The 27612-nt window shown below is 45.1% G+C and overlaps 1 protein-coding gene across 4 annotated transcripts in view; it reads right to left on the bottom strand.

Moving 5' to 3' along the window:
* RUNDC3B (RUN domain containing 3B) overlaps window positions 1-27612 on the bottom strand; it is a 596000-nt gene that overhangs the window by 313414 nt on the left and 254974 nt on the right. For all 4 annotated transcript variants that reach the window (XM_063921483.1, XM_063921484.1, XM_063921482.1 and 1 more), the window contains one exon: window positions 18856-18971. In XM_063921483.1, the coding sequence (XP_063777553.1) occupies window positions 18856-18971 (116 nt within the window). The remainder of the gene's footprint in view (window positions 1-18855; window positions 18972-27612) is intronic.

The raw sequence follows: 27612 nt of genomic DNA, 5'->3' as shown, positions 1-27612 counted from the left end.
AGATACTAGAATTGGCTATTAATCCGGTATAAATTGCATCTTGTTAGGCATATGTTTACATTCTGCATTAACTCTACAGTGATCTGACTTATCAGCAGGATACATACTATGGGGTATATACTGGAATTCGACCGTTTTTTAATTTGACACAATTCGACAGTCAGACAGCCTCCCGCCGGGACCCGAATTCGACATATTAAATAAAAAATGGATTCGACAGTCCCGCTGGCGAAAAACGGAACAATTGACGATAGTGTGCGTCCTGGATTCGACTTCATGGACGGCACAAAAGTGTTTAAAAAAAACCTGAAAAAAAATGCGGAGGGTCCCCTCTCCTAAGCATAACCAGTCTCGGGCTCTTTGAGCCGGTCCTGGTTGTAAAAATACGGGAAAAAAATGACAGGGGATCCCCCGTATTTTAACAACCACTACCGGGCTCTGCGTCCGGTCCTGGTGCAAAAAATACGGGGGACAAAAGACGTAGGGGTCCCCCGTATTTTTCACACCAGCACCGGGCTCCACTAGCTAGAGAGATAATGCCACAGCCGGGGGACACTTTTATACCGGTCCCTGCAGCCGTGGCATTAAATCCCCAACTAGTCACCCCTGGCCGGGGTACCTTGGAGGAGTGGGGACCCCTTAAATCAAGGGGTCCAAACCTCCAGCCACCCAAGGGCCAGGGGTGAAGCCCGAGGCTGTGTCCCCCATCCAAGGGCGGCGGATGGGAGGCTGATAGCCAAGTGGAAAAAAAAGAATATTGTTTTTTGCAGCAGAACTACAAGTCTCAGCAAGCCTCCCTCGCAAGCTGGTACTTGGAGAACCACAAGTACCAGCATGCGGGGGGAAACGGGACCGCTGGTACCTGTAGTTTTACTGCAAAAAACCCAAACAGTACACACACACCGTGATAGTAAAACTTTATTACATACATGCACACCGACACACATACTTACCTATGTTGACACGACGACTAGGTCCCCTTCTCCACGTAGAATCCACGGGGTACCTATAAATAAAATTATACTAACAAAAATCCTGTGTAGATCTGTCCTCTTCTGCTTGTAATCCACGTACTTGGCAAAATACTAAAACGCAAAACCCGATCCACGCACTGAAAGGGGTCCCATGTTTAAACATGGGACCCCTTACCCCGACTGGCGGGACCCCCCATGACTGCTGTCAAAGAGGGTCCCTTGAGCCAATCAGGGAGCGCCACGTCGTGGCACTTTCCTGATTGGCTGTGCGCGTCTCAGCTGTCAGGCGGCGCACTCGAGATACAATGGCGCTCCATTGTATCCAATAATGGGAACTTTGCGTCAGCGGTTGAGGTTACTCGCGGTCAACCGCTGACCGCAAAGTTCCCACCATTGAATATAATGGAGCGCCTATGTGCTACGCGCCGCCTGACAGCTCAGACTCGCACAGCCAATCAGGAGAGTGCCACAACTTCACTGAAATCTTTTTTTTCTTCCAATACTCACACGGCTTCTGGCTTCTGTGAGGGGGTAGACGGCGCGGCACCGGGATCAAGCAGCTAGGCGCACCAAGTGATCGAACCCTCTGGAGCTAATGGTGTCCAGTAGCCTAAGAAGCAGAGCCCTTAACTCAGAAGAAGTAGGTCTGACTTCTCTCCCCTCACTCCCACGATGCAGGGAGCCTGTAGCCAGCAGGTCTCTCTGAAAATAAAAAACCTAGCATAAAGTCTTTCCAGAGAAACTCAGTAGAGCTCCCCTAGTGTGTGTCCAGTCTCTCCTGGGCACAAAGTCTAACTGAAGTCTGGAGGAGGGGCATAGAGGTAGGAGCCAGTTCACACCCATTCATAGTCTTATAGTGTGCCCATGTCTCCTGCGGATCCCGTCTATACCCCATGGTCCTTACGGAGACCCCTGCATCCTCTACGACGTATGAGAAAGTAAAAAAACAAAAAGAACATGGGGGCTGATTTCTAATTTGGCTCCCAGTGGCAATGCATGTGGATCTCATGGATTTCAAAATACAAATCAAATGGCTGGAGATTGCTAGTATGTACAGAGAGATCCATCCTTTGATGGATCACACTATCCACGAAATGGGAATTTCTGGAAGTTAAATAGGTTTGTGACAAGGCAAACGCACCGAACTGATCCAAGTCATGGGAGTGTCATGAGGATGGCCGAGTTTACCACTTGTTCACAGCGTATGGGTAGAGGTGGGACGTCTCTTTCATATACTTAAGTCCAAAGGTAGTTACTGTCTCCCTTAATTTATCCCACAATGTGGGTGTTAAGTTTGGTGCATAAATCAATGATTTTAATTTAGAGTGTAAAAGCGGTTTTAAACCTGTAAATAAAAAGTTATTATACTACATATTGTTTGTCAGGTGCCAGTATACCGCCACTTCCCCTCCCAAAAACCTGCCTCTGCCTGTGCCACTGCAGTGATCAGCAGGTTTGTTGTACAACGCGGGTTGGGTTTGTGTGACCGGCAGTTGGGAGCCATGCAGCGGGCAAGGTTCAATTTCCACTCTATGGGTGTCGTGGACACCCATAGAGTGGAAAGATATAGTCCCTGTTGGTAGGCATGCCGACCAGCAGGCTATTGAGCTTTCAAAATCCTGGTGTCGGTATTGTGACCGGCGGTCTCTGGACCGCCAGTCACATAACCGCATCCCATACAGCGCATGTGACGTCATGACATTAAGAAACAGAGGAGCAGCTAGAAGACAGGTGAGTGTGGGCTGGAGACAGATGATGTGTGGGGCTACATCTGGAGAGACAGAAGGTGGATGGAGACAGAAGGGTGCTGGATTTGGAGAGACAGAAGGGTGCTGGATTTGGAGAGACAGAAGGGTGCTGGAGCTGGAGAGAAAGAAGGGGATAGGAGCTGGAGAGAAAGAAGGGGATAGGAGCTGGAGCGAAAGAAGGGGACAGGAGAGAAAGAAGGGGTCTGGAGATCTGGAGATAAACAATGGAGCTTGAGAGACAGAAGGGGTCTTGAGAGACAGAAGAGAACTGCCATATAGTTTCATCCACAGGCTCTCTTAAAGCGTTTGTATTTCTGTATTATTTGGTTCATTCCTGGTTGTTATTTGCTAGAACAGTTTACTACTATGACGGGCAACAATCCCTCACTTCAAAACAAGTACTTTCTTTTTCATTTGTGTACTAAAGCTGTGTACTGTACCATTAATTGGAATGTCACTGGATGGTCTGTTTTACATCCTTTATGTTGTTTATATTGGTTTTCATTTTACTGTCATTTTGGTTGATCTCAACTGTTATTTTCAGATGGTAATTTGTCATGTGACGTCAATGTTTTTTTGACTCCTGTTTGCACCTTTAAAAATTGCTTCAGTAGTGTATTCCTGTTTAATTATTCTTGGTTAATTAGCGCCAAAACATACAGCGGGTTATTTAGAGTTGTTAGCAAACCATAACAGTTAGCAATTGGGCAAAACCAAGATGCGCTGTAGGTGGGGCAGATGTAACATATGCAGAGAGAGAGATTTGGGTGGGGTATATTGTTTCTGTGCAGGGTAAATACTGGCTGCTTAATTCTTACACTGCAATTACAGTTTGAACACACCCCACCCAAATCTAAATCTCTCTGCACATGTTACATCTGCCCCCCCTGCAGTGCAGCATGGTTGTGCCCAATTGCTTACTTTTTTGGTTTGCTAACAACTCTAAATAACCCCCACTGTAACTATAACATCTACTTCATTATCGCCGTTTCTATTACCTTCAGTGTATGTTTTATGAGTACAAACGTACAAATATTTTACTTATACAATAATATATCTTAAGTCACATCTCTTTGCTAGGGAATATTCCGGGCACTTGTATTAAATACCGCCTTCTCCAAAAGAAAAAATGTCCAGTATAATATAAAAAAAAAACACCACTATCCTGGAGTATTAAAAACACAAATACAATAAGAATAATCATGTTATCATATAACCGCTGTATTAATATAATGCTTCTTCTAACACTACCCATTGAAAATAACATTTTCACTTACCTCCTGTTTTATCTTTACAAAAGTGCCTGAAAACCTAATATATGAAGTAAATTGGTGATCAGCGACAACCACCGGCACACAGAACAGTTTTAAATGGCACACCCAGTGGCAGATTGGGGTGGGAAGCAGAATGGCATTTGCCCACTGGATCAGTACAATTGTAATACTGTAGTGCTGCCTACTGTCACCCACTGTCTGCCATTCGCCACACCAGAGATTTCCAGTGATGGGCCCAAAGAAACCATTGATGGATCACCATTGATGGTTTCATGCCATCAATACTAATCACCAATGGCGCATCAACTGTTAATCCATGGCTGGCTGTAGATGTGCCTGGCCAGCAGAAGTCTGAACATCTTCCTATGATTCTCTGTTTCACTCAACCATTGGCTACAGCGATACCCTCCTTTCTCATTGGTGAATGCTTTCATCCCACCTCCCATTGGTCGGCCTATTTAGAGAGCATGCAGTCGATTGGTCTACATTTTATTGAGCACATCTTTTGTACTACAGGGAGCATAACATACCCCTTTTCACACCCAAACCATATGTCCGATCTGGGATAATGAACACTGTGTCAACTCATGTTGATACCCCTTTTACAGTGAGACAAGGATGCGGGAAAAACCCAGGCCGTGACCAGAAACGTGGATCCACAACCCTGGTTTACCCTGCATTTTCCCAGGACCAAATCCCAGTGTGGAAGGCATATTAGAGGGAGACATATCAAACCTGCTAAGAGGACAAGTGAAGAAGTTGCCTATAACAACCAGTTAGCTTTTAGATAACATTTTAGAGAATGTACTAGATAAATGATAGAAGCTGATTGGTTTCTATAGGATTCTTCTCCTCTTTAGAATGTTTAATACATCTGCCCCTTAGGGGGAGATGTACTAAGCAGTGATAAGAGTGGAGAAATGAGACAGTGGAGAAGTTGCCCAGGGCAACCAATCAGCTGCTCTATATAATATTATAGTATGCAAATTATAAATGTTACTTCAAAGCTGATAGGTTGTCATGGGCAACTTCTTTACTCTTTTTTACTGTTTAGTACATCTCCCCCTTAGTCCGACTGGAGCCACCTCATTACCCCAGCAGCTGCACCATATGGAGCCACTACCTACTGTACATGACCGCTACGCATGTGAAAATGGCAGTGAAACCTCAACTGTGATAGTAGCAAAGACAAACACAGGTAGAGAAGCATTGATTTATTTACACAGCTGGGTACACACTAGATGATATGCACAATTCGGACACATCGTTCACAAGATCGTCTAGTGCAGGCCTGGCCAACCTGTGGCTCTCTAGTTGTTGTGAAACTACAAGTCCCAGCATGCTATGCCAGTGTTGCTATTAGGGCATGCTAAAATTGTGGTAGTGCATGCTGGGATGTGTAGTTTCACAACATCTGGAGAGCCACAGGTTGGCCAGGCCTGGTCATGTTTTTTTAAAGGAGCAATCACTTACAAGGCAAAACCTTATAAGTGAACGACCCTTTAAAAAAACGTCAAAGGTCGACCGGCAACCCGCATCTCCGACGAACTCTGTCTTCATTACATCCCGCCGCATAAGTCCACCCAGACAAAAAAACGTACCACTCTAAATGTGGCCAATGATCTTAATAGTTAGAAATGTAAATACAGTACCAGCAAAAAGATTATTCAATATAATATTGACGTACGGTGTATTAAATGCTAAACATACCAGTAACACATTTTATAAGACAAGATAATGATTTATCAGTACAAGTTATTGGAGAGCATAACCACTATCCGTTTACCTAGAGCACATCAGAATGTCACAGCATTTGATAGAACGCAGGGTATTTGGCTCTCAGTGGGTGACAATATATAAAGTACAGAGCAGCTACAAAATACTGCACACAAGACTGGTGATAAGAACTAAAGGAATAAAAGAACGCACACACATACAGGAAACATGGGAATTATTAGGTCAGGCTGCTTCGTGACTATTGTTAATTGCCTAATTTCAAAATTATTACAATGCTAAACATTTTTCCAAATGATTTATGCAGCACTTTTAATTAGTTTGAAATTTTCATTTAACTGCAACGAATAAAAAACAAGATTACAATCAAGACAAACATTTTTAGCAAAGACCAAAGTTCTGATTTTGTAAACCCCCCTCCTCTTGGTAAGTGGCTCAAATAATGTCAATAATAGCAATGGTATATAATACATCTACTAGAGCTGCCACCACATCATACAGTATAAGGGACAGAGCAGAGCTACTGCACATGTCCAGTGGTAGCAACTTCTGCAAAGTTTGCTGCGTGTGTGTGTGAATCAGAGTCCTCAATCAGTGCACTGGACCAGATAGTAGCTACCAGGAAAAAGAGACAGGAGTCTTACCATGAGGTGGGAGAATGTATGTGTAGAAAGTACAGTACTGGTTCTATTATGTGTATGTATTTATTTTTTTATTATGGTATGATTAACCTTTTCCTGACCACTTATTTAGTTATTTTTTCAAGATATTTTTATTGATGATTCTGAAGCTTGATACAAAATAATATCAACGACCTTTTTGCATGAGTGACAATAATGTATAAGTAGTTTCAGTACAATGAATACAATGTTTACAGGTAAACAATATGCAAAATAGATAATATCAAATATTAAAAATATCATAAGATGTAGGACGCGCCGAGCGACACCATAGGTAGTATTGATACTATAGAAGTGTATTGTGGTTTATCTGGAGGGCCCTCTTTCTGTGGTTACGTGGGAAGACCAAGGCAATGGTTTCCCTATCTACAGGTGGATATGAGAGCCCGATAAGGGTATGATAACAATGGATAACGGGCATCAAGCCCTGAGGAAGAGATTATAGATCTCGAAACGCGTTGGTGTTGGACCTACTTGGATTCACCATTATCTATCTACCGGACACCCACCTCGTTGGTAAGCTTGGGAGCCAGAGCAGGGTGAAGTCTGGACCACCCTGCCATTTATAACACCTGCGGCTCCTTAGCTACCTCTCCGGTATGCTTTCCTTTTACCTTTAAAAAGTACATTTTGAGTTGCTTGAATATTGAACACCTTCGCGATTACCATCATTTATCCAGGGGATATTGACTTGTCGATAAGCTTGGGAGCCAGAGCAGGGTGAAGCTTGGACCACCCTGCTATATAACACCTGCGGCTCCTAGCTACCTTATTGGTACGCTTTTATTTATATGGTTTATGTATGTCATTGTTATATTAAATTTGTGTAACTTTTTTATTGAAGTTCATCGTTATCCATTGTTATCATACCCTTATCGGGCTCTCATATCCACCTGTAGATAGGGAAACCATTGCCTTGGTCTTCCCACGTAACCACAGAAAGAGGGCGTCCCAGATACACCACAATACACTTCTATTTATGTTTTTATTTTTTGGGGGAAGAGGAAAAACCCCGTAGGTGCATCTAAGGCTGCCCATTTCCTTTCCAGCGCCCAATAGGTTCTCCCACACCCTTCAAGTATTGATACTATATCCACCAACCATGTTAGGTAACATGAAGTAGTCGAAAAACATTTGATAAGTAATTGTTTAGTTTGGGTGGGAATAATTGAAATATAGCTTTCCCAAAGTTCAAAAAATTTAGCTACTTTAGATTCCTTTTCCAAAGACGCTTCAATCCAGTCCATTCGATTGACCACTTAGTTATTTAAATGTTTGATACAGCATATACTATAGACCATCTATAGTGTTAAATATTAATACTGCTTTCAATACTGTATCCAGTGTATAAAAATACCAATTAATACATTAATGTCCCCCAGACTATCGCACTTGTTTTCAACAGTGTGTGATATTGTGGACTGCATTTGGAAACCCCTCTCTCTCGAAATCCTGCGTTTCCCACTGCAACGTGTATATAACAGTGATACCACAGACAGTAAAAATTAAATGATGCAAGGCCACGGCTTTATATCAGTTTTTTTTTCGGATGGTTCCCTGTTACATAGTAACATAGTATCTGAGGTTGAAAAAAGACAATTGTCCATCGAGTTCAACCTATTTGTGGTGTCCTATGCATGATGATTTGACTAAAATTTCTGACTGATGCTGCTGTCAGCCATTGCATTTTATCCCTATTTATAGTAACTATAATGCATGACTATGCACCATACCCCTGGATATCCTTATCCAATAGGAATTTATCTAACCCATTCTTAAAGGTGTTGACAGATTCCGCCATTACAACTCCCTCGGGCAGGGAATTCCAAACACGTATTGTCCTTACCGTGAAAAAGCCTTTACGCCGTATTGTGCGGAATCTCCTCTCCTCTAACCTGAGCGAGTGTCCACGAGTCCTCTGTGTTGATCTAACCAAAAACAGGTCCCGCGCAAGCTCTGTGTATTGTCCCCTTATATATTTGTAGATGTTGATCATATCCCCTCTTAGTCTCCGCTTTTCCAATGTAAACATGCCTAGTCTTTCAAGCCTTTCCTTGTATTCCATCGTCTCCATGCCCTTAATTAGTTTGGTCGCCCTCCTCTGTACCTTTTCAAGCTCCAGGATATCCTTTTTGTAGTACGGTGCCCAGAATTGTACACAGTATTCAAGGTGTGGCCTCACTAGTGATTTATATAACGGGAGTATAATACTCTCGTCCCTAGCATCAATACCCCGTTTTATGCATGCTAATATCTAATTAGCCTTCTTTGCTGCAGTCCTACTTTGGGTACTACTGCTTAGCTTGCTATCTATGAGGACACCTAAGTCCTCTTCCAGTACAGAATCCCCTAATTTTACCCCATTTAGTAGGTAGGTGTAATTTTTGTTCTTGTTACCACAGTGCATTACCTTACACTTGTCTGTGTTGAAGCGCATTCTCCATTTGGCTGCCCATGCTTCTAATTTAACTAAGTCGTTCTGAAGAGACTCGGCATCCTCCTCTATATTTATAGCCTTACACAATTTGGTATCATCTGCAAAAATTGACACCATGCTCTCTAGACCTTCTGTTAGGTCGTTAATGAAAATATTGAACAATAGCGGTCCTAATACTGAGCCTTGCGGCACACCACTTAGCACTTCAGTCCAAGTTGAAAAAGATCCATTAACCACAACGCGCTGCTTCCTATTACCTAACCAGTTTTTGACCCAAGTGCATATTGTGCTTCCTAGCCCTGATTCTTGTAGCTTGTAGATAAGTCTCATGTGTGGTACAGTATCGAACGCTTTGGCAAAGTCTAAAAAGATTACATCCACGTCTTTACCCTGATCTAGGTTTGCGCTTACTGTTTCATAAAAGCCAAGTAAGTTGGTTTGACAGGATCTGTCCTTCATAAACCCATGTTGATTCCTTTTAATGACCTTATTGGTTTCAAGGAACTTCTGAATACTATCTCTTAGAATACCTTCCAATACTTTCCCCACTATAGATGTAAGACTAACTGGTCTATAATTACCTGGTTCAGCTTTACTTCCCTTTGTGAATATAGGCACTACTTCCGCTATACGCCAGTCTTTGGGAACCATACCTGATATAACTGAATCCTCAAAGATCAAAGATAGCGGTTTTGCCAGTTCAGAGTGAAGCTCCATTAGAACCCTTGGATGAATACCATCGGGCCCTGGTGATTTATTAATCTTTAAATGTTTTAATCGGTCACAGACTACTTCCTCGCTTAAATAAGTACCTATCAGTGTGATATTCTCATTATTGAGATTGTGTGTCAGTCCCTGAATTGGGTCCTCTCTAGTGAATACTGTTAAAAAAACTCATTTAGTGTGTCCGCTATGTCATTATCATTTTTGCTTAAGACTCCCAACTTGTCTTTTAAAGGGCCTATACTCTCCTTCTTTAATCTCTTGCTATTAATGTATTTAAATAATTTTTTGAGATTCGCTTTGCTTTCCTTTGCTACTAGTTTTTCAGTTTCTACTTTAGCCGCTCTTATTTCCTTTTTGTAATTTTTGTTACATTCCTTATAGTGCTGAAATGACTCTGCTTCCCCGTCAGATTTGTATTTTTTAAATGCTCGCCTTCTCTTGCCCATAAGTTCCTTAATCTTTTTGTTAAGCCACATCGGTTTATGATTTTTATTCCCTTTTTTGCTACTCATAGGAATATATTTGAGTGTATTTTTAGCTAGCAGGAATTTTAGTACCTCCCATTTCTCCGTAGTATTTTTTCCTAAAAACAAACCTTCCCATTCAATATCCCTGAAAAATACCCTCATCTTTTCAAAATTTGCTTTGCTAAAGTTTAAAGTCCTAGTTGAGCCAGTATAGGGCTGTTTGTAGAAACTGATATTGAATGTGACCATATTGTGGTCGCTGTTTCCTATGGGTTCCCCTACTATAATACCTGATACCAAATCCCCATTGTTTGTTAATACCAGGTCTAAGATTGCATTGTACCTAGTTGGTTCCTCAATTAGTTGGACTAAGTAGTTATCATTTAGTGTGTTTAAAAACATATTGCCCCTAGCAGTATCACATGAATCGTTTTTCCAGTTTATCTCTGGATAGTTAAAATCTCCCATCACTACTATGTCTCCTACTCCTGCTGCTCTTTCAATTTGCTTTAGTAACAATTCATCATCAGATGCGTTGATACCAGGCGGCCTATAGCATACACCCAATACTAACTTTTTTATTCCTTTTTCCCCGCATGCAATTTCTACCCATAATGTCTCAACAGTGTCTACAGTCCCCTCCTGAATATCTTCCCATATATTAGGTTTTAAAAACGGCTTTACATACAGACACACCCCTCCACCCTTTTTATTTAGTCTGTCTCTCCTAAACAGTATATAGCCCTCTAGATTGACTGTCCAATCATGAGATTCATCCCACCAAGTTTCAGTAATGCCTATAATATCATACTGTTTGCTTGCTGCAAGTATTTCTAGTTCACCCTTTTTACCAGTAATGCTTCTGGCGTTTACATACATACAACTAAGATAAGTATTTTCCCTTGCGTTAGGGACATTTTTCACCTTATGTGGCAAGGATGACCTGTAATCGTCATTGGTTAGTGCTTTGGTAAAATCCCTTTTAGTACCCATGTTAGTAACCTTACCGCCTGCTCTTACCCTCCCCCCAACTTCTCCCCATTTAGTTTACTACCGCCATCCCCACTATTCTCACTTAGTTTATAAGTTTATGGCCTGTATAGGAGGCGTGGCCTAACTACCACAGGAGACAGACGTGCAGCTCAAGAGCTCCTGTACATTAAGCTGCCAAAAAGCCCTTTATGAATATAACTGAGTCTCCCACCTGCGTCCTTTCATCATCCCGACTGCACCTCAGCTGACTTGGACTATCTGGGGGGGCGCCGCGGAATCGGGGAGTGCTTTTCAGTGCTCCTGCGGGTTGCGGCCCTCTCCCCGGACCGAAGCCGGGGCCTGGAGTAGACACGGGTCCCGCCCTGCCCTCCCGGAGCCGCGCCGGCACTCGGATCCACTCTCCAGCATACTCAAGATCCTGTGCGAGGACTGGCGGGATCTCACCTCCGTCCAGCAGTCCTTGTCAGTACCCGGCGGCCGGAGCTCCGTACAGCGGGGAGCAGCGCGAGTGCGGCCGCCATCTTGCCGCGGCCTGATCGGGAGACGAGGACGGGAGGCCCGGATCCCCGCCAGCGGCTCGCAGCACTAGAACCCGGCGCTCCCTCCTTAGCGGCTGTGGTTTCCGCTTGTCGGGGCACCCGCTGCGGATCACAGGTAGGGCGGGACAGGGGCTGGCTGCTCATACCAGACCTGGGGGATCTTGCATGTGCTGACATCTATATTGCAGCACTCGGCCACACTACGACTCTCCTCCATAATAAGGCACACTAGCAGCATCTGTTATCCCCCCCTTGCCCCCTTACTGTAACACTGAAACAATAGCAGCTCTCCTACCCCCTCCCCCCCTTCCCTGGGGTGATTGCTTGGGCCCCCACCTTACACCCGGCCTATTGCGGTGGAGGCGCAGGAGGTTATGAATACCCTCCCCACCAGCCCACTATCTTACGGCCGCGGGGTTGCAGGAGGGTGACGTGGCTGGTCCTTGTGCAGGGCGCCCCCCCGCCGCTGCAGCGGCCCGCTGACTGACTCGCCATCTTATAACTGCCACTGGCTCGTTGTCGACATAGACCCTGAGGCACTGAAAGGCCTCATTCCTCTCCACCGTGAAGCTCTACTGATGACGGCCTGGGTTCTCCGAAGCGCCTCATGTCGCCCATGATGCCGGCCCTACCCTAGCCTATCCTGCGGTCAGCTAGCGCTTGAGGGTCAGCTAATGCTCTAGCCAAGGCCTCACATAATAATTATTCTCCGCCTACATCTGAGATCCCTTCCGCGAAGTTGATACCTTGGATACCTACTTTCCCGCTCTATTATGTCGCAAAAAAATTGCAAGTCGAACGCTGCTAATAAACCCAGCATCCTACGGGCATGGGAGAAAGCTGGATCTACTTCTCGTAACTCATCAATTGCAGAACGCATGTCCGATTCGAAGGATGCTTCATCACCAAGAGCTCCCCTCACCACCCAAGATATCGTCTCTATTGTGACCAAAACTATTCAAACCGAAATGAGGTCGGCGCTGGCGGAATTCAGAAAAGATCTGACTGACCTGGGCACCCGTACGGATTCGTTAAAACGTAAGGTGGACGAAGTATGCCAGTATCAGGCCGTGCTTGAACAGGAGCTAATTGACCTCCGCACTGATGTCGACGTGCATGAAGACCACCTAGAGGATTTAGACAACCGGAACAGGAGAAATAATATCAGGATCCGTAACATCCCTGAGAGCGTTGCCTTGGACGCCCTCCCGGGTTTTTTGGAAGGCCTGTTTCTGACTTTGCTCCCCGGTACTCCGAAAGACCTGTTCCTTCTGGATAGAGCGCATAGAGCGCTCCGCCCTCGGCCTCCACCGTCCCAACCACCCCGAGACGTCATCCTCCGATTCCACTATTATAAATCTAAGGAAAAGGTGATGTCAGCCGCGCGAGAACTCCAATCTGTGGATTATTTAGGCACCCAACTTAAAATTTATCAAGACCTGGCTCCTTCTACGCTCAAAAAACGCAGAGACCTTGCTCAGATTACTAGAGTCCTCCGTACTAACTCTATTAAATACAAATGGGGATTCCCTTTCCAACTCCACGTGACCAAGGATAGATCCCATCACTCCATTAGAACCCCTGCTCAGGGCTACGACCTACTCAAGACTCTTGGCATTTTTGATACTCTACCTAGCGATCTCAGAAATCAACTTACTTCCACATCTTCACCTAGGCCTGTGGCTCCGACTCCAGATTGGTCTACTAAATAACGTGACACTTTGATGATTGCAGACACGTAACTATGATTTGCTGATTGCGGGACACTTGCCCCCCCCCTCCCTTTCCTTTTATATTTTACCTTACGCACATTGCTCATGTTGTTTTACGGACTGTTAGATCTATGGGACATACGGGTGTTGGTCGTGCCTAGACCCAGGGAAAAAAAATGTCTACCGTGCCTTGAATTGGTAAGGCTAATATTGATTTCAGTAAGCATGGGCCTGGCACAGACTTTATATCCGTACCTATTACCACCCCTAACCTGCCTCCCGTTATCACCTATTACTGTTACTCACTAAAAGTTATTATATGACCCTGTTTGTTTTCTCAGGGGGGAAAAGAAAAGAAAAGGGAAAAACCCTCCCCCCCCCACCCCTTTTTTTTTTCCTCTCTCCCCCCCGCTCCGCAATTAGATGCTGTCGCTGTAGTCATTCAGCTATGTGTTTGCCTAGATAAGCCGTGAAGTCAATTTGCCCTCTTTTAGCTTATGACCTGTTTATCTCTACACCCTCGCGCTTGACCGCAGGATGTCTTAGTTATTGCTATTCACGTTCTGGTTTTCTAATTATTATTCTCTTATATTATCGTTACCCCCCACACTGAAGGGGCTGCCTTTGTGGCACTACCCCTTCCTTTTGCAGGCCCTATCCGCTCCTAGGCATGGGCCTGTACTTAGAGTTTCTTTTAGCTCTTCTTCTCATCTTTTCTTCTCTGTCCCTCTCTTTGCCCTGCAGTTGGCCACATCAATGGTTGTTCACTATATTCCGCAAGGGTGATTATTACCCACCATGACTCTGAAATTACTATCTATAAATGTCAATGGCCTCAACTCCCCGACAAAGCGTTCCATGGCGTTCCACTTTTTTGCCAGACACAAGCCAGATATAGTCTTTCTCCAAGAGACACACTTTAAGTCCCCCCCATCCTTCCTTAAACAGTAAAAAATACCCCCACACTTTTCACTCTACTATGTCAGCCAAACGCAGGGGAACTGCTATACTGCTTCACAAAGACCTTCCTATAGTCATACATGACTCTTATCACGACGACAATGGTAGATTTGTAATTCTCTCGGGCACCCTCAATCAGCAATCTATCACGCTGGCGTCCGTATATGCCCCAAGCATGCAGCAGGGTTCATTTTTTGGGACCTTCTCCGACCAGCTTGCTAAATTCCCGAACTCCAAAATTATAATTGCAGGGGATTGTAACGTAACTCTTGACCCTCAATTTGATAGGTCTCACCCGTTTATAGGGACATCTTCTCACATGAGATTGTCTAAACTTCTACGGAACTGTATCTCCTCTCACAACTTGTACGATAGCTGGAGGACTCTATATCCCTCCGCTAGAGGCTTCACACATTACTCACCCCCACACGATCTTTACACCCGCATAGACTACATCTTTGTTGACCGTGATTCCATTCAGTGTCTCCGCGGGGCACAAGTAATCCCCACTACTCGGTCAGATCACTACGCCCTTATATTGGACATTACTGTCCCTCATACTCACTCGTCCCCTCGGACATGGCGTTTGCAGGAATCTCTTCTTCTCAAACCCTCTAACATTATTGACATCACCGCCATGATTCAGACTTACTGTGCTGAAAATAGCTCTCCGGATATATCTCCTGCAGTTTTATGGGAGGCCCATAAGGCAACGCTTCGTGGCTACCTTATTAATCTTGCCTCAACACATAAGAAGATAGAGACTATACGTATTCACGACTCAGAAATGGAACTAACTTCCCTAACCCTTCTTCACCAGCGCTTCCCGAAAAAGCGTCTTTACACTAAGATCCTCTCACTTAAGGGACAGCTGTCACAAATTCTAACGAAAAAAACGGTTAAATCACTCCTACCTATGGATCCGCCAGAAATTTTATGAAAAATCAGATAGAGCTGACACTTTGTTGGCTCGTCACCTCCGTGCTAAAAGGACACAAAACCGCATACTCGCTCTGAAATGCTCTGACGGATCCGTGACTTGTGGCCCCAAAATTATGGCCTCGCAATTTCATGATTATTATGAATCACTCTATAACTTACCTCCACCTACTAATATTGATTCATCTCACATCTCCAACATCACCTCACCACTTGTCGCTTACCAAAACTTTCTGCTTCAGACTTAAAAACGCTTAACGCCCCTATCTCCAACGAGGAAATTCTGGTCACAATATCTCAATTGCGCCGTTCATCCGCCCCAGGTCCCGATGGCTATACGGCCATCTATTACAAAAAATTTGCGCACCCACTCCTCCCCATGCTTCACTTGTTATTCAATTCTTTACTGGAATTGGGCTCCCTGGATGTAGCCACCACCAGGGCTAACATTATCGTTATACCCAAACCTGACCGTGACCTGCTTGAAATGACAAATTATAGACCCATCTCATTGTTAAATACAGACCTTAAATTATTCGCCAAAATTCTTGCGAATAGATTAGCTCCATTTTTACCGACCTTAGTACATCCGGACCAAGTCGGCTTTATACCTAATCGACAGGCGGCGGACAATACTCGCTGGCTTATTAACCTTATCCACCTCTCTCAACGGGAGTCCCTTCCGACCCTGGTGGTGGCTTTGGACGCAGAAAAAGCCTTTGATAGGGTAGCATTGCCCTTTATTCGCCAAACCTTGGAAAACATGGGTGTACATGGTGCCTTTTATAATGCCGTCACCTCACTTTACTATAATCCCTCTGCCTCCATCCTCGTCAACGGTCTGGCTTTCCCACCATTCTCTATAAGAAATGGCACCCGGCAGGGCTGCCCACTTTCTCCATTGCTATTTGCTCTGGTGATGGAGCCTTTGGCAGCCAAAATCAGACTGAATACCAACATCTCGGGCATTAAGGTAGGGAACCACGACTTCAAGATAGCGTTATATGCGGATGACGTCATCCTCACTTTAACTGACCCACACATATCTTTACAACACCTGTTTGAGGAGATTCAAACTTATAGCCGTCTATCTAATTACAAACTCAACGCTGATAAAACAGAAATCCTAGATATACATGTGACTCCCCGGGACCTACGCCTCCTTCAATCCTCTTACCCGTTTAAATGGCAACACACCAAAATTAAGTATCTAGGAATCTACCTAACAAAGTCTCACACATCATTATACACGGCAAACTTCCCGCGTCTATTCGCTTCCATACGTACCGACCTTGGGAGCTGGAATACATTCTTTATCTCTTGGCTTGGGCGTATAGCTGCTATCAAAATGAATATACTCCCACGCTTGCTATATCTCTGGCAGACCCTCCCTATTCATATACCGACCAAAATATTGAAGAATCTGCAAAGGGATCTCTCGATCTTCATCTGGGCTGGAAAGAAACCCAGAGTCAAGATACGAATACTTCAGCAACATCGAGACTCAGGGGGCCTCGGTATGCCGGATCTGATTAACTATTATCGTGCCACACATTTGGCCTCCTGTGCCCTATGGCACTCACCCCCTGAACAGAGATTATGGACGCTCTTGGAAGCTCAAGTAATAAATGTATATTCTCCTTCAACCCTGTTATGGTGCGAGCCTCGCTACCGCCCGGCCTCGTCTCTCTTGTTGCCGACGATGCGCTTTGCACTATCAGTGTGGGATCAATGCACCCGCTACTATCGTCTTCGTTCCTATAATCCGTTGCTGACCCCCCTATGGAACAATTCCAAGTTCCCCCAAGGTACCAACCACCTTGCTTTTAAACACTGGACATCTCACAATGTCCTTTTCTTGATCGATCTGGCACCCCTTTCCTCATTCCCCTTGTTTGCGGACCTGCAATCACGATTCTCTCTTCCTCACTCATCCTTCTATCAATTCCTGCAAATTCGTCACCTTTATTCTACTCTAAGACACACTGCTCACCCTTCACCCAAAACTGCATTTGAATCTTTATGTTGTGGGCAACGTTCTACAAAAGGTTTGTTTTCTGCCATCTACCAAATCTTGCTATCACACAATTCCCCTGCTAAGGAGTCTCATGAAATAGCATGGGAACGGGATATGGGGGAGGCTTTGACGATAGAAGAGTGGGCTGACATCAGACAATAAATTGCTAAGAGCTCCTTATCGGTTCGTATCAAAGAAAATTCTTATAAAATTTACTACCGATGGTACCTTGTGCCGTCTAGACTTCAGGCTATTTACCCTTCCTGCTCTGACAGATGTTAGAGACATTGTGGACAGAGAGGGACCATGCTGCATGTTTGGTGGTCCTGTGGGATTACCCGTCGCTACTGGCAACAAATTCATAAACTAATACTGGAAATCACCGATGTGGTCGTCCCAGTCTCCCTATCTTACTCTCTACTTTCACGCCCAGTTCCAGACACGCCAAGCCACCTATTAAAACTTATTAAGCACATCCTAAATACGGCCAAATGCCAAATAGCAGCGAATTGGAAGTCCACCTCACCACCTACTCTTCCCGCCACTATTAATGCTATATGGACTACATATAAGCTAGAACGCATCAGTCACTTTTATACGCACTTGGACGCCATGGACAACGCACTTCAAAGCTGAATCGCCATTGACAACCAACTGATCCGCTCTCTATATGGATGGCAGAAATCGACCCAGTGACCAGCCCTGTGTGGTCGACGCTCCCACCCCCCACCCCTCTTTATTATATCTTGCTCTTACTCTTTTTTCCCTCTTTTCACGTTTTGCTCTTTCCGTAACTATATTGAAATTTCCATTTACTTTCTTTGTTCTTCGATAAATAGGATCACCACGACCTGTGCTGTTAGTATGTGTTTATATCGTTTTTTTCTTTTATACTGCCTCAATATGATGCACATTCTGTATTGATCCAAAAATGTTGTCTAACGCTTATGCCTTTGTGATTCTTAATACATAACCCAATAAAACTTATTTTCAAAAAAAAAAAAAAAAAAAGTTTATGGCCTGTATAAATATTTGGTTTGAGAATCCAGTCCACAAAATGTGTGGCATCTTCATAAAAACTTCTTCAGTAGTAGCGGCACCTCCAGGGAGGTCTTAGGCCATTGTAGCGCTCTGGAGTAGAAGAGCACCACCTGTAGGTTGCGGTCAAAACATCCCGGAATATGTTTTTGAGGTCCCCTGAGAGACATGCAACACCTTCTATTGGGAACAGTTAATGTCACAATGGAAGTACTGATCCCCAAACAAAGTTTACTTAGGGTCCCTACTAATATACATGTTGGGCATTGCTGCCTTAAACAGCGTTAAATTTCTATTTACTTTCATAACTTCTTTCAGCTATTTCTAGAACAATAATATATTTAATGCTGGCAGCAAAAATATTTCTGAGAATACGAATGTTCAACTCCTGCAACCAGGCTATATATGACTCGTATTGCTTTGTGTTTCAGTATTACATCCGCTGGCCATGCATCAACAAGAAAAAGTTTAAAACTGGAAGGATTGTTCCTCCAACAGGATGAAAAATCAGCACACAGTGTTGGCTAGCATGATTTTGGGTTAAATGCTATGAAATGTCATTTTTTGTTTTGTTACTAGTGTCTGGACAGAAAATTTTGATCGAAATTACAAGTTACCTTTCAGGCGATGACTTAGGATTTGTTCCAGAATAGAAGCAAAGTTTAAAAATTCAGGAGCGGAATCATCAATGGTCTCAAAGCAGGATCTATCGATCAGGGTCTTTACGGAGAACCTGGAAAGAGAGACAAGCACAGACCATTACACAGCGCATAAGCAGCTTCATAACTTACAGCAATACTGTAGACCACCCACGTACAGATCTAAGAGGGCTTCCAGTTTCATAAAGTGATTGGAGGACAGTGCCTGCCACAGAGACCTTGAAGTGTAAATGGAGGAACAGTATTGTAAGTGGCATAGATAGACATTGCAGTAGTGGTAGTGATGGTGATGATGATGATGATGATGATAAAAGGGTATGAAAATGAAGAATTTCTAATACCCCTTTCAGACTGACAAGAGCCGGGTCGCACTCGGGAATGTGTACACGGTTGCTTCCTAGGTGCGACCCGGCTTCAGACCCTTCAGACTTGCGGCCCGACCCGGCATATTGCCGGGTTGGTGACGTCACCGCTGACGTTACTGGAGGCTGTGCTTGGAGATAATCATCTCCAAGCACCGCCTCCTCCTATGCAGAGAACGGGTGCCAGGTCGCCTTGACCCAGCATACCCATTCACACTGCACAGCATCCCGGGACGATCCCGGTTTCAACCCTGGTCGAGACCTGGGATGAAATACCGGGACACTCGTCCCGGGATACTGTTCCTGTACCCTTTCACACTGATCAAATTCCCGGGTTGATGTGCGTTCATGTGCAATAATCGGGAAATATTTGTCAGTCTGAAAGGGGTATTAGGTACACCACTGATGAAAAGCATATAGGGGTTTGGCTGGCCAAGAGAGTACATATGGAGAGGACACTACAGTAGAATATCTGCATAAAATAGAAAATTAGCATGTGTGACTTGTGTAAGAGAAGTGGGAAATCCACATGGAATAAATGGCTGATTTTTTAAACAGAACGCATATGAACAGTAAATTTTATAGAGAAAACACGAACACCTGGGAAAATCTATCATCTAATCACAACGTAAAGATAAATAGCCAAAATGATAATTTTCAGATAAGAAGCATAAAAGGATAAATACTTTGCTCAGTGTGAATATGACATTGCACCGCAGTGTTGTTAATAAGTTGGGGCTCCTCCCACATAAGTGGAGAGTCCTCATTAAGCAGAAATGTCAGTCTTTTGAGCCACAGTAACATCACCCCCATACCACAAAGTAAGAAACCACCAATCCACACAGTGATAAGGTTCAACAGATGACCAGCTAATTTTTGCTGTATATACTGGGTTTCCAGTAGAGGGAAAAGCTCTGGGGTTATTCAGTTAAACGGCCTTTTCCAGACACAGTGGTGCCTTTTGCCTTTTAAAGCGGACTTATTCTTACAGCTCCTGAAGCTGCAAGGACAAGAGCACCTCTGTAGCTTTACGCATAAATATATAGGTTCTATTCTCGGAGGGAGTAAGTTTTAATTTGGGTTTGAACTACTTACATTATGTGGACAATTATAAACTTAAACCAAGGCAAACTGGAAGCCAACAGGCTGCAGTAGTTCTAGGTCACCAAGCATCTTTTGCTACAGTCTGAAGCTTCACAAGATGCACAATTAATTTGTAATTATGGAAAGATGAACAGGAAGAGTTAATCCTCAGCAAATATATATTGTTTATAGTAAGGTCTACTAACAACATGTACACAGGGCCGGTTCTACCATTAGGCAGCTTTTGGCAGCTGCCCTGGTCACCAGGATCTGGGAGGCGCCCCTGTGCCAAGAGTGTTTGAGGTGGCAGATGGTGAGGCTCCCCTATTTGAATTTTGGACTGCGCTGCTGCAAAGCATCAAGAACTGCACACTGACCTACACACTTTCACCTAAGGGGCTGGAAAGTGAATATTATGTATGCGTGTATGTGTGTGGTGGGGGGATGGGGGGGGTGGGTGGGCAGTAGCATTCACAGGAAGGGACTCATACACCAGGGAGCAAGGTATGGCCACACCTAGGATAGAGAAGAGGAGGCAGTAACACACGTTTCCTGTAGTACTGTATTGCTGCTTAGGGGTAGCAATGCTTGCAGATGGGAAGCAGTTACTTAACCGACGGCCGAGATACCGGCAGTTGCTATACCGACGCAGGCATCCTGAACACGGACACCATCCCGGCGTCACCATACTAACACCGAACAGGATGCTGGCATCACAATACCGACAGCTGGTATCCCGAACGTCCTGACAGTGTGTGTGTGTGTGTGTGTGTGTGTGTGGGGGTTAGGGACCAGAGTAGGAGGGTTAGGCAAACAGAAGAGGAGGTTAGCGTTAAGCACCTAGTGGGGAGGGTTAAGTTTAGGCAGCGGGGAAGGGAGGGTTAGGGTTAGGGACCACCGGGGAGGGTTAGGGTAGGGAAAGGGTGAGGGTTAGGGGGCTTACTGGGGGGCTGTTGGTATTATGATGGACGGGATGACGCTGTCGGTATTAGATGGACGGGATGACACTGTCGGTATACTGACCACCGGTATCCCGTCCATCGGTCATTCATACTGATCCCTTGTAGATATAGTTATTTGAGGCCCAGTCAGTGGGTATTCACACCTATGGGCATGCTAGAGTTACCTTACTGATACAGACTGTCATGCTTGAGGCATTTTATCACTAATGGGCACATTTACGGTCGGAAAACCAACAGAGAACATTAGAAACCAGCAGGGCAGCCAGGGTAAAATGTTAACAAATATCAAGAGTCAAACATGAGGAAGGGATGTATCGCCCAAAATCTACGCTCTGGCTATGTTAAAAAATAATACACCCTACTATAATTTTAACAGTCGCTAGGAAATCCATATTAAACCAAAGGATTCACAGGAGTCCACCTTTTCTATCTACAGTACAGCAGCTTCTTCTTAAGATTCTTTATCTTGATAGAAGGGCCTCCTTTCCAGATGTGGAGAAAGGTGTAGTGCGGTTTTGTAAGAAGTGGGAGATATATATATATATATATATATATAAAATAAAAAGCATCTCTGGACCCCCCCCCAACACAGACCCAAATTCTGCAATTATTTGAGTACACTAGCTGGTTTCTACTGAGACAGCTCTCATTTACCTCTTCTCTATTTCTATTGTTGGTAATTATATCATTATTTCAGCATATATGTGACTCTGTAAAATGGTTGAGTAGCTTCATATGTTCTCTTATTCGCAATATAGTATATTGGATTTCCATGCCCTCTGCCCCTCCTCTTTTCCCTTCTGTGTCCTCCTAGTCTCCCTTCCCCATCAACATTTGTTTTAGGGTTTTGTTTTGTTTTTTATATCTGTTACATGCTTATCCTTATCATTTTCCTGTGTTTATTGACTTGTCGCATTTCTCAATGGACTACTTCCTACCGACTGGATCACGATCTTTAATAGATTCTGGCCTATACGTTTTGCCACATTACCAGACATGCATATGTGCGGACTGTACTGACTCAATCCTCAATTATTGCCATATGTTACCGTTTCGATTTCTTGCTCAGATTTATACTCTACTTTGCCTTTGTTGCCTTGTACAAATGTCTGATTCTGGTATTTTCCCTTATTACGTTTTTGTATACATCAAAAAATATGGACTGGGGCCGGAGACCCTGGCGGCCACATGGTTAATGGCGGCCACGGCATGTAAGGGGTTAACCCTTAAGTGCCCGGCGCCATTTTAAGGACAATAGGCGGTTGGCGCCACTGTTAAATATACTTACGGTGCCAGGCGCGGACTGTTTAAAAATATGTTTAATGATGTGTTTTAACATGTCATATGTAGTGCTCTGTGCACAGTTGTAGGATTGCATGTTTAAATGTATTTATATTTAAGATGTGGTCACATGTATTTTAAAGGGAAAAATCCACTTTCCCCTACCTTCCGTGACTAGGAAATGGGATGCTAATTGCCCTCTCCTAGCAGGTCGGGTGAATGACAAAACCTTTTGATGTTGGACAGTGGCAGGTATTCACCCCCCTTGGCTTTTTACCTATTTTGTTACATTCCAAACTGTAATCAGATTTTGTTAAATCGAAATTTTGTGTGATGGATCTGCACAAAATAGTCTAAGTTGGTGAAGTGAAATGATAAAAATTTATATAAAAAAAGAATTGTATTTTAAAGGGAAAAATCCACAAACAAGCCGTACACTCCATAGAGCTGGGCTTTATGGAAGAGTGGCCAGAAAAATAGGATTTTAATACCTACCGGTAAATCCTTTTCTCCTAGTACGTAGAGGATGCTGGGGACTCCAAAAAGACCATGGGGTATAGACGGGATCCGCAGGAGCTTGGGCACACTAAAAAGACTTTGACTGGGTGTGAACTGGCTCCTCCCTCTATGCCCCTCCTCCAGACCTCAGTTATAGGAACTGTGCCCAGGAGAGACTGACATTTCGAGGAAAAGATTTTTGTTTAAACTAAGGGCGAGAAACATACCAGCCCACACCACAAACATACCGTACAACTGGAGTAGCATGAAACCAGATAACCATATGAAGTAACAACAGCAACAAGCTGAATAAAACTAATACACAACCCTTGTGTAAACAAATACAACCAGTAATAATACAACTGCAAGGAACAGTCCGCACTGGGACGGGCGCCCAGCATCCTCTACGGACTAGGAGAAAAGGATTTACCGGTAGGTATTAAAATACTATTTCTCTTACGTCCTAGAGGATGAGCCCACCTTCCTAGCAGAATGGGCCTTTACTGACTTCGGCAATGGTAGCCCAGCCGAAGAATGAGCCTGCTGAATCATATTACAAATCCAGCAAGCAATAGTTTGCTTAGAAGCAGGATTACCAATCTTGTTGGAAGCATACAGGACAAACAAAGCCTCTGTTTTCATGGTAAGAGCCGTTCTGGCGACGTAAATTTTCAAAGCTCTTACAACATCAAGAGACTTTGGAACCGCGACAGCCTCCGTAGCCACAGGTACCACAATAGGCTGGTTAATGTGAAACGAAGAAACCACCTTCGGCAGAAACTGCTGACGAGTCCTCAATTCCGCTCTATCCGAATGGAAGATCAAATAAGGGCTTTTGCAAAACAAGGCCGCCAACTCTGACCCTCGCCCAGCCGACGCCAGAGCCAAAAGCATGACCACTTTCCAAGTGAGAAACTTTAGCTCAACCTTACGCAAAAGTTCAAACCAGGGAAACATAAGGAACTGCAAGACCACTTCAAGATCCCATGGCGCCACCGGCGGCACAAATGGGGGTGGATATGCAGCACTCCCTTAACAAAAGTCTGAACCTCTGGAAGGACGGCCAATTCTTTCTGAAAGAAAATAGATAAAGCCGAAATCTGCACTTTTATGGAACCCAACTTCAGGCCCGCATCTACGCCTGCCTGTCATAAATGGAGAAACTGACCCAAGTGAAACTCCTCTGCCGGAGCTACTTTGGTCTCACACCATGAAACATATCTCCTCCAAATACGGTGATAATGCTTTGCCGTAACCTCCTTCCTAGCTTTAAGGAGAGTGGGGATGACCTCCCCGGGAATACCCTTCCAAGCTAAGATTTGGCGCTCAACTTCCACGCCGTCAAACGCAGCCGCGGTAAGTTTGGAAACACGCAGGGCCCCTGCAACAACAGGTCCTCTCTTAGAGGAAGCGGCCAGGGATCTTCCACTAGTAATTCTTGAAGATCTGGATACCAGGCCCTCCGTGGCCAATCTGGAACGACGAGTATCGCCTGAGCCCTTGTTCGTCGAACGATCCTCAGCACCTTAGGAATGAGAGGAAGCGGAGGGAACACATACACCGACTGAAACACCCACGGAGTCACCAGGGCGTCCACTGCACTGGCTTGGGGGTCCCTTGACATGGAGCAATACCTCGGAAGCTTCTTGTTGAGGCGAGACGCCATCATGTCTATCAGAGGAATTCCCCAACGCTTTGTCACTTCTGCAAATACCTCTTGATGAAGAGCCCACTCTCCCGGATGGAGATCGTGTCTGCTGAGGAAGTCTGCTTCCCAGTTGTCCACTCCCGGGAGGAAGACTGCTGACAGAGCGCTCATGTGCTGTTCCGCCCAACGCAGGATTCTTGTGGCCTCGTCCATAGCCACCCTGCTCCTTGTTCCGCCTTGGCGGTTTACGTACGCCACCGCTGTTATGTTGTCCGACTGGATCAGGACAGGGAGACCCTGAAGAAGGTTCTGTGCTTACAGCAGGCCGTTGTAGATGGCTCCCAACTCGAGAACATTTATGTGGAGACAAGATTCCTTGCGTGACTGTGGCCTAGCCTCGGAGACTTGCATTTGTTGTCAGCAGGACCCAGTCCTGGATTCTGAATCGGCGTCCCTCTAGAAGGTGAGAGCCTTGCAGCCACCACAGGAGTGAAATCCTGGCCCTGGAAGATAGACTTATTTTCCGATGCATGTGCAGGGGAGACCCGGACCATTTTTTCAGCAGATCCCACTGAAACACCCGGGCATGAAACCTGTCAAACGGAATGGCTTCGTAAGCCGCAACCATCTTCCCTAGTACCAGAGTGCATTGATGAATCGACACACTTGTCGGCCTCAGAAGCTCCCTGACCATGGTCTGGAATTCCAGAGCTTTGATCTCTGGAAGAAACACTCTCTGTACCTCCGTGTCTAGGACCATGCCCAGGAAGGGCAGCCGAGTTGTCGGAATCAACTGAGACTGGCAAATTTAGTATCCAACCATGATGTCGCAGAACCGACAGAGAGAGATCCACATTTTTTAACAACTGCTCCTTGGACCTCGCCTTTATCAGGAGATCGTCCAAGTACGGGATAATTGTGACCCCCTTGCTTGCGAAGGAAGACCATCATCTCTGCCATTACCTTGGTGAAAAACCTCGGGGCCGTGCAAAGCCCAAACGGCAACGCCTGAAATTGGTAATGATAATCCTGCACCGCGAACCTCGGGAAAGCCTGATGAGGAGGGAATATCGGGATGTGTAAGTAAGCATCCTTTATGTCGACTGACGCCATAAAATCCCCCCCTTCGAGGCTGGAGATCACCGCTCGAAGAGACTCCATCTTGAACTTGAAAGTTTTCAAGTATGGATTAAGGGATTTTAGGTTCAGAATCGGTCTGACCGAACCGTCCGGCTTTGGCACTACAAAGAGGCTCGAATAGAACCCTTTCCCCAGATCTGACGGGGAACCGGCACCACGACCCTCTGTTGACAACTTTTGTATCGCATCCCTTACCAACTCCCTTTCGGGAAGAGAAGTTGGCAAAGCCGACACGAAAAACTGGTTGGGGGGCATCTCCTGAAACTCCAGTCTGTACCCTTGGGACACTATGTCTACGACCCAAGGATACAGGGCCGAACGAGCCCAGACCTGACTGAAAAATTGGAGATGGCCCCCCACCGGTAGGGACTCCCCCAGGGGAGCCCCAGCGTCATGCGGTGGACTTGGTAGAGGCAGGGGAGGACTTTTGGTCCTGGGTGCCTGACACTGCAGGCGACTTCCTGCCCCTACCTCTACCCTTTGAAGCGAGGAAGGACGAGCCCTTACCTATTTTGTATTTATTAGGCCGAAAGGACTGCATTTGCTGATGGGGTGCCTTTTTCTGCTGTGTGGGAACATAGGGAAGAAAAGATTACTTACCCGCCGTAGCGGTCGATACCAGGTCAGCCAGGCAGTCACCGAACAAGACACTACCTTTAAAAGGGAGAGCTTCCATGTTCTTCTAGGAGTCGGCATCAGCATTCCATTAGTGAACCCACAGGGCCCTCCTGGCCAAAATCGCCATGGCATTGGCTCTTTATCCCAAGAGGCCAACATCCCTCGCCGCATCCTTTAAATAATCTGCAGCGCCCTTGATATAACCAAGAGTCAAAAGAATATTATCTTTATCAAGAGCATCCATATCAGAAGCCAAATTTTCAGCCCACTTTGCAATAGCACTACTCACCCACACCGACGCCACCGCAGGTCTGAGCAATGCACCAGTATTAACGAAAATGGCCTTCAATGTTGTCTCCAGCTTGCGATCCGCCGGATCCTTGAGAGCAGCCGTGTCAGGAGACGGAAACGCCACCTTCTTGGACAATCGCGAGAGAGCCTTGTCCACATTTGGAGACAACTCCCATTTTTCCCTATCGTCAGAGGGGAAAGGATATGCCATCAAAATTTGTTTGGGAATCTGCCACCGTTTTTCAGGTGACTCCCAAGCCTTTTCACAAAGCTCATTCATCTCATGAGAGGGGAGAAATTTTACCTCAAGTCTTTTCCCTTTAAATAAACAAACTCTTGTGTCAGGAACGGCAGGTTCCTCAGATATACGTAAAACATCTTTAATGGCTATAATCATGTACTGAATACTCTTGACAACCCGTGGATGCAAAGAAGCCTCATTCAAATCGACATCTGAGTCAGAGTCCGTGTCGGTACCGCTATCTGCCATCTGGTCAAAAGCACGCTTTTGTGACCCTGAGACTGTCTGTAACTGAGACAAAGCGTCCTCCACTGACTGTCTCCATGTTTGTGTCTGAGAATCAGATTTATCCAGCTTCTTAGATAATAAAGCCACATTCGCATTCAGTGTACTCAGCATAGTCATCCAATCAGCAGTCGGCTGTGCCGACAGAGACATACCTACATCCTTTTCTGCACCCCCCATAACTTCCTCCGGGGAGGAACACCCAGGCTCAGACATGCCGACACCTCGCGCCGACACACCCACACTCACACAGTCCACAAGCCCGGGGACAGACCCACAGAGAAGCCCTTAGGGAGAACGCAGAGG

This window comes from Pseudophryne corroboree, chromosome 5 (genome assembly GCF_028390025.1).
Source record: "Pseudophryne corroboree isolate aPseCor3 chromosome 5, aPseCor3.hap2, whole genome shotgun sequence".
In the NCBI taxonomy this organism is placed as follows: domain Eukaryota; kingdom Metazoa; phylum Chordata; class Amphibia; order Anura; family Myobatrachidae; genus Pseudophryne; species Pseudophryne corroboree.
The sequence above is the reverse complement of the archived record's forward strand: the minus strand, read 5'-3'. Positions and strand labels throughout refer to the sequence as shown.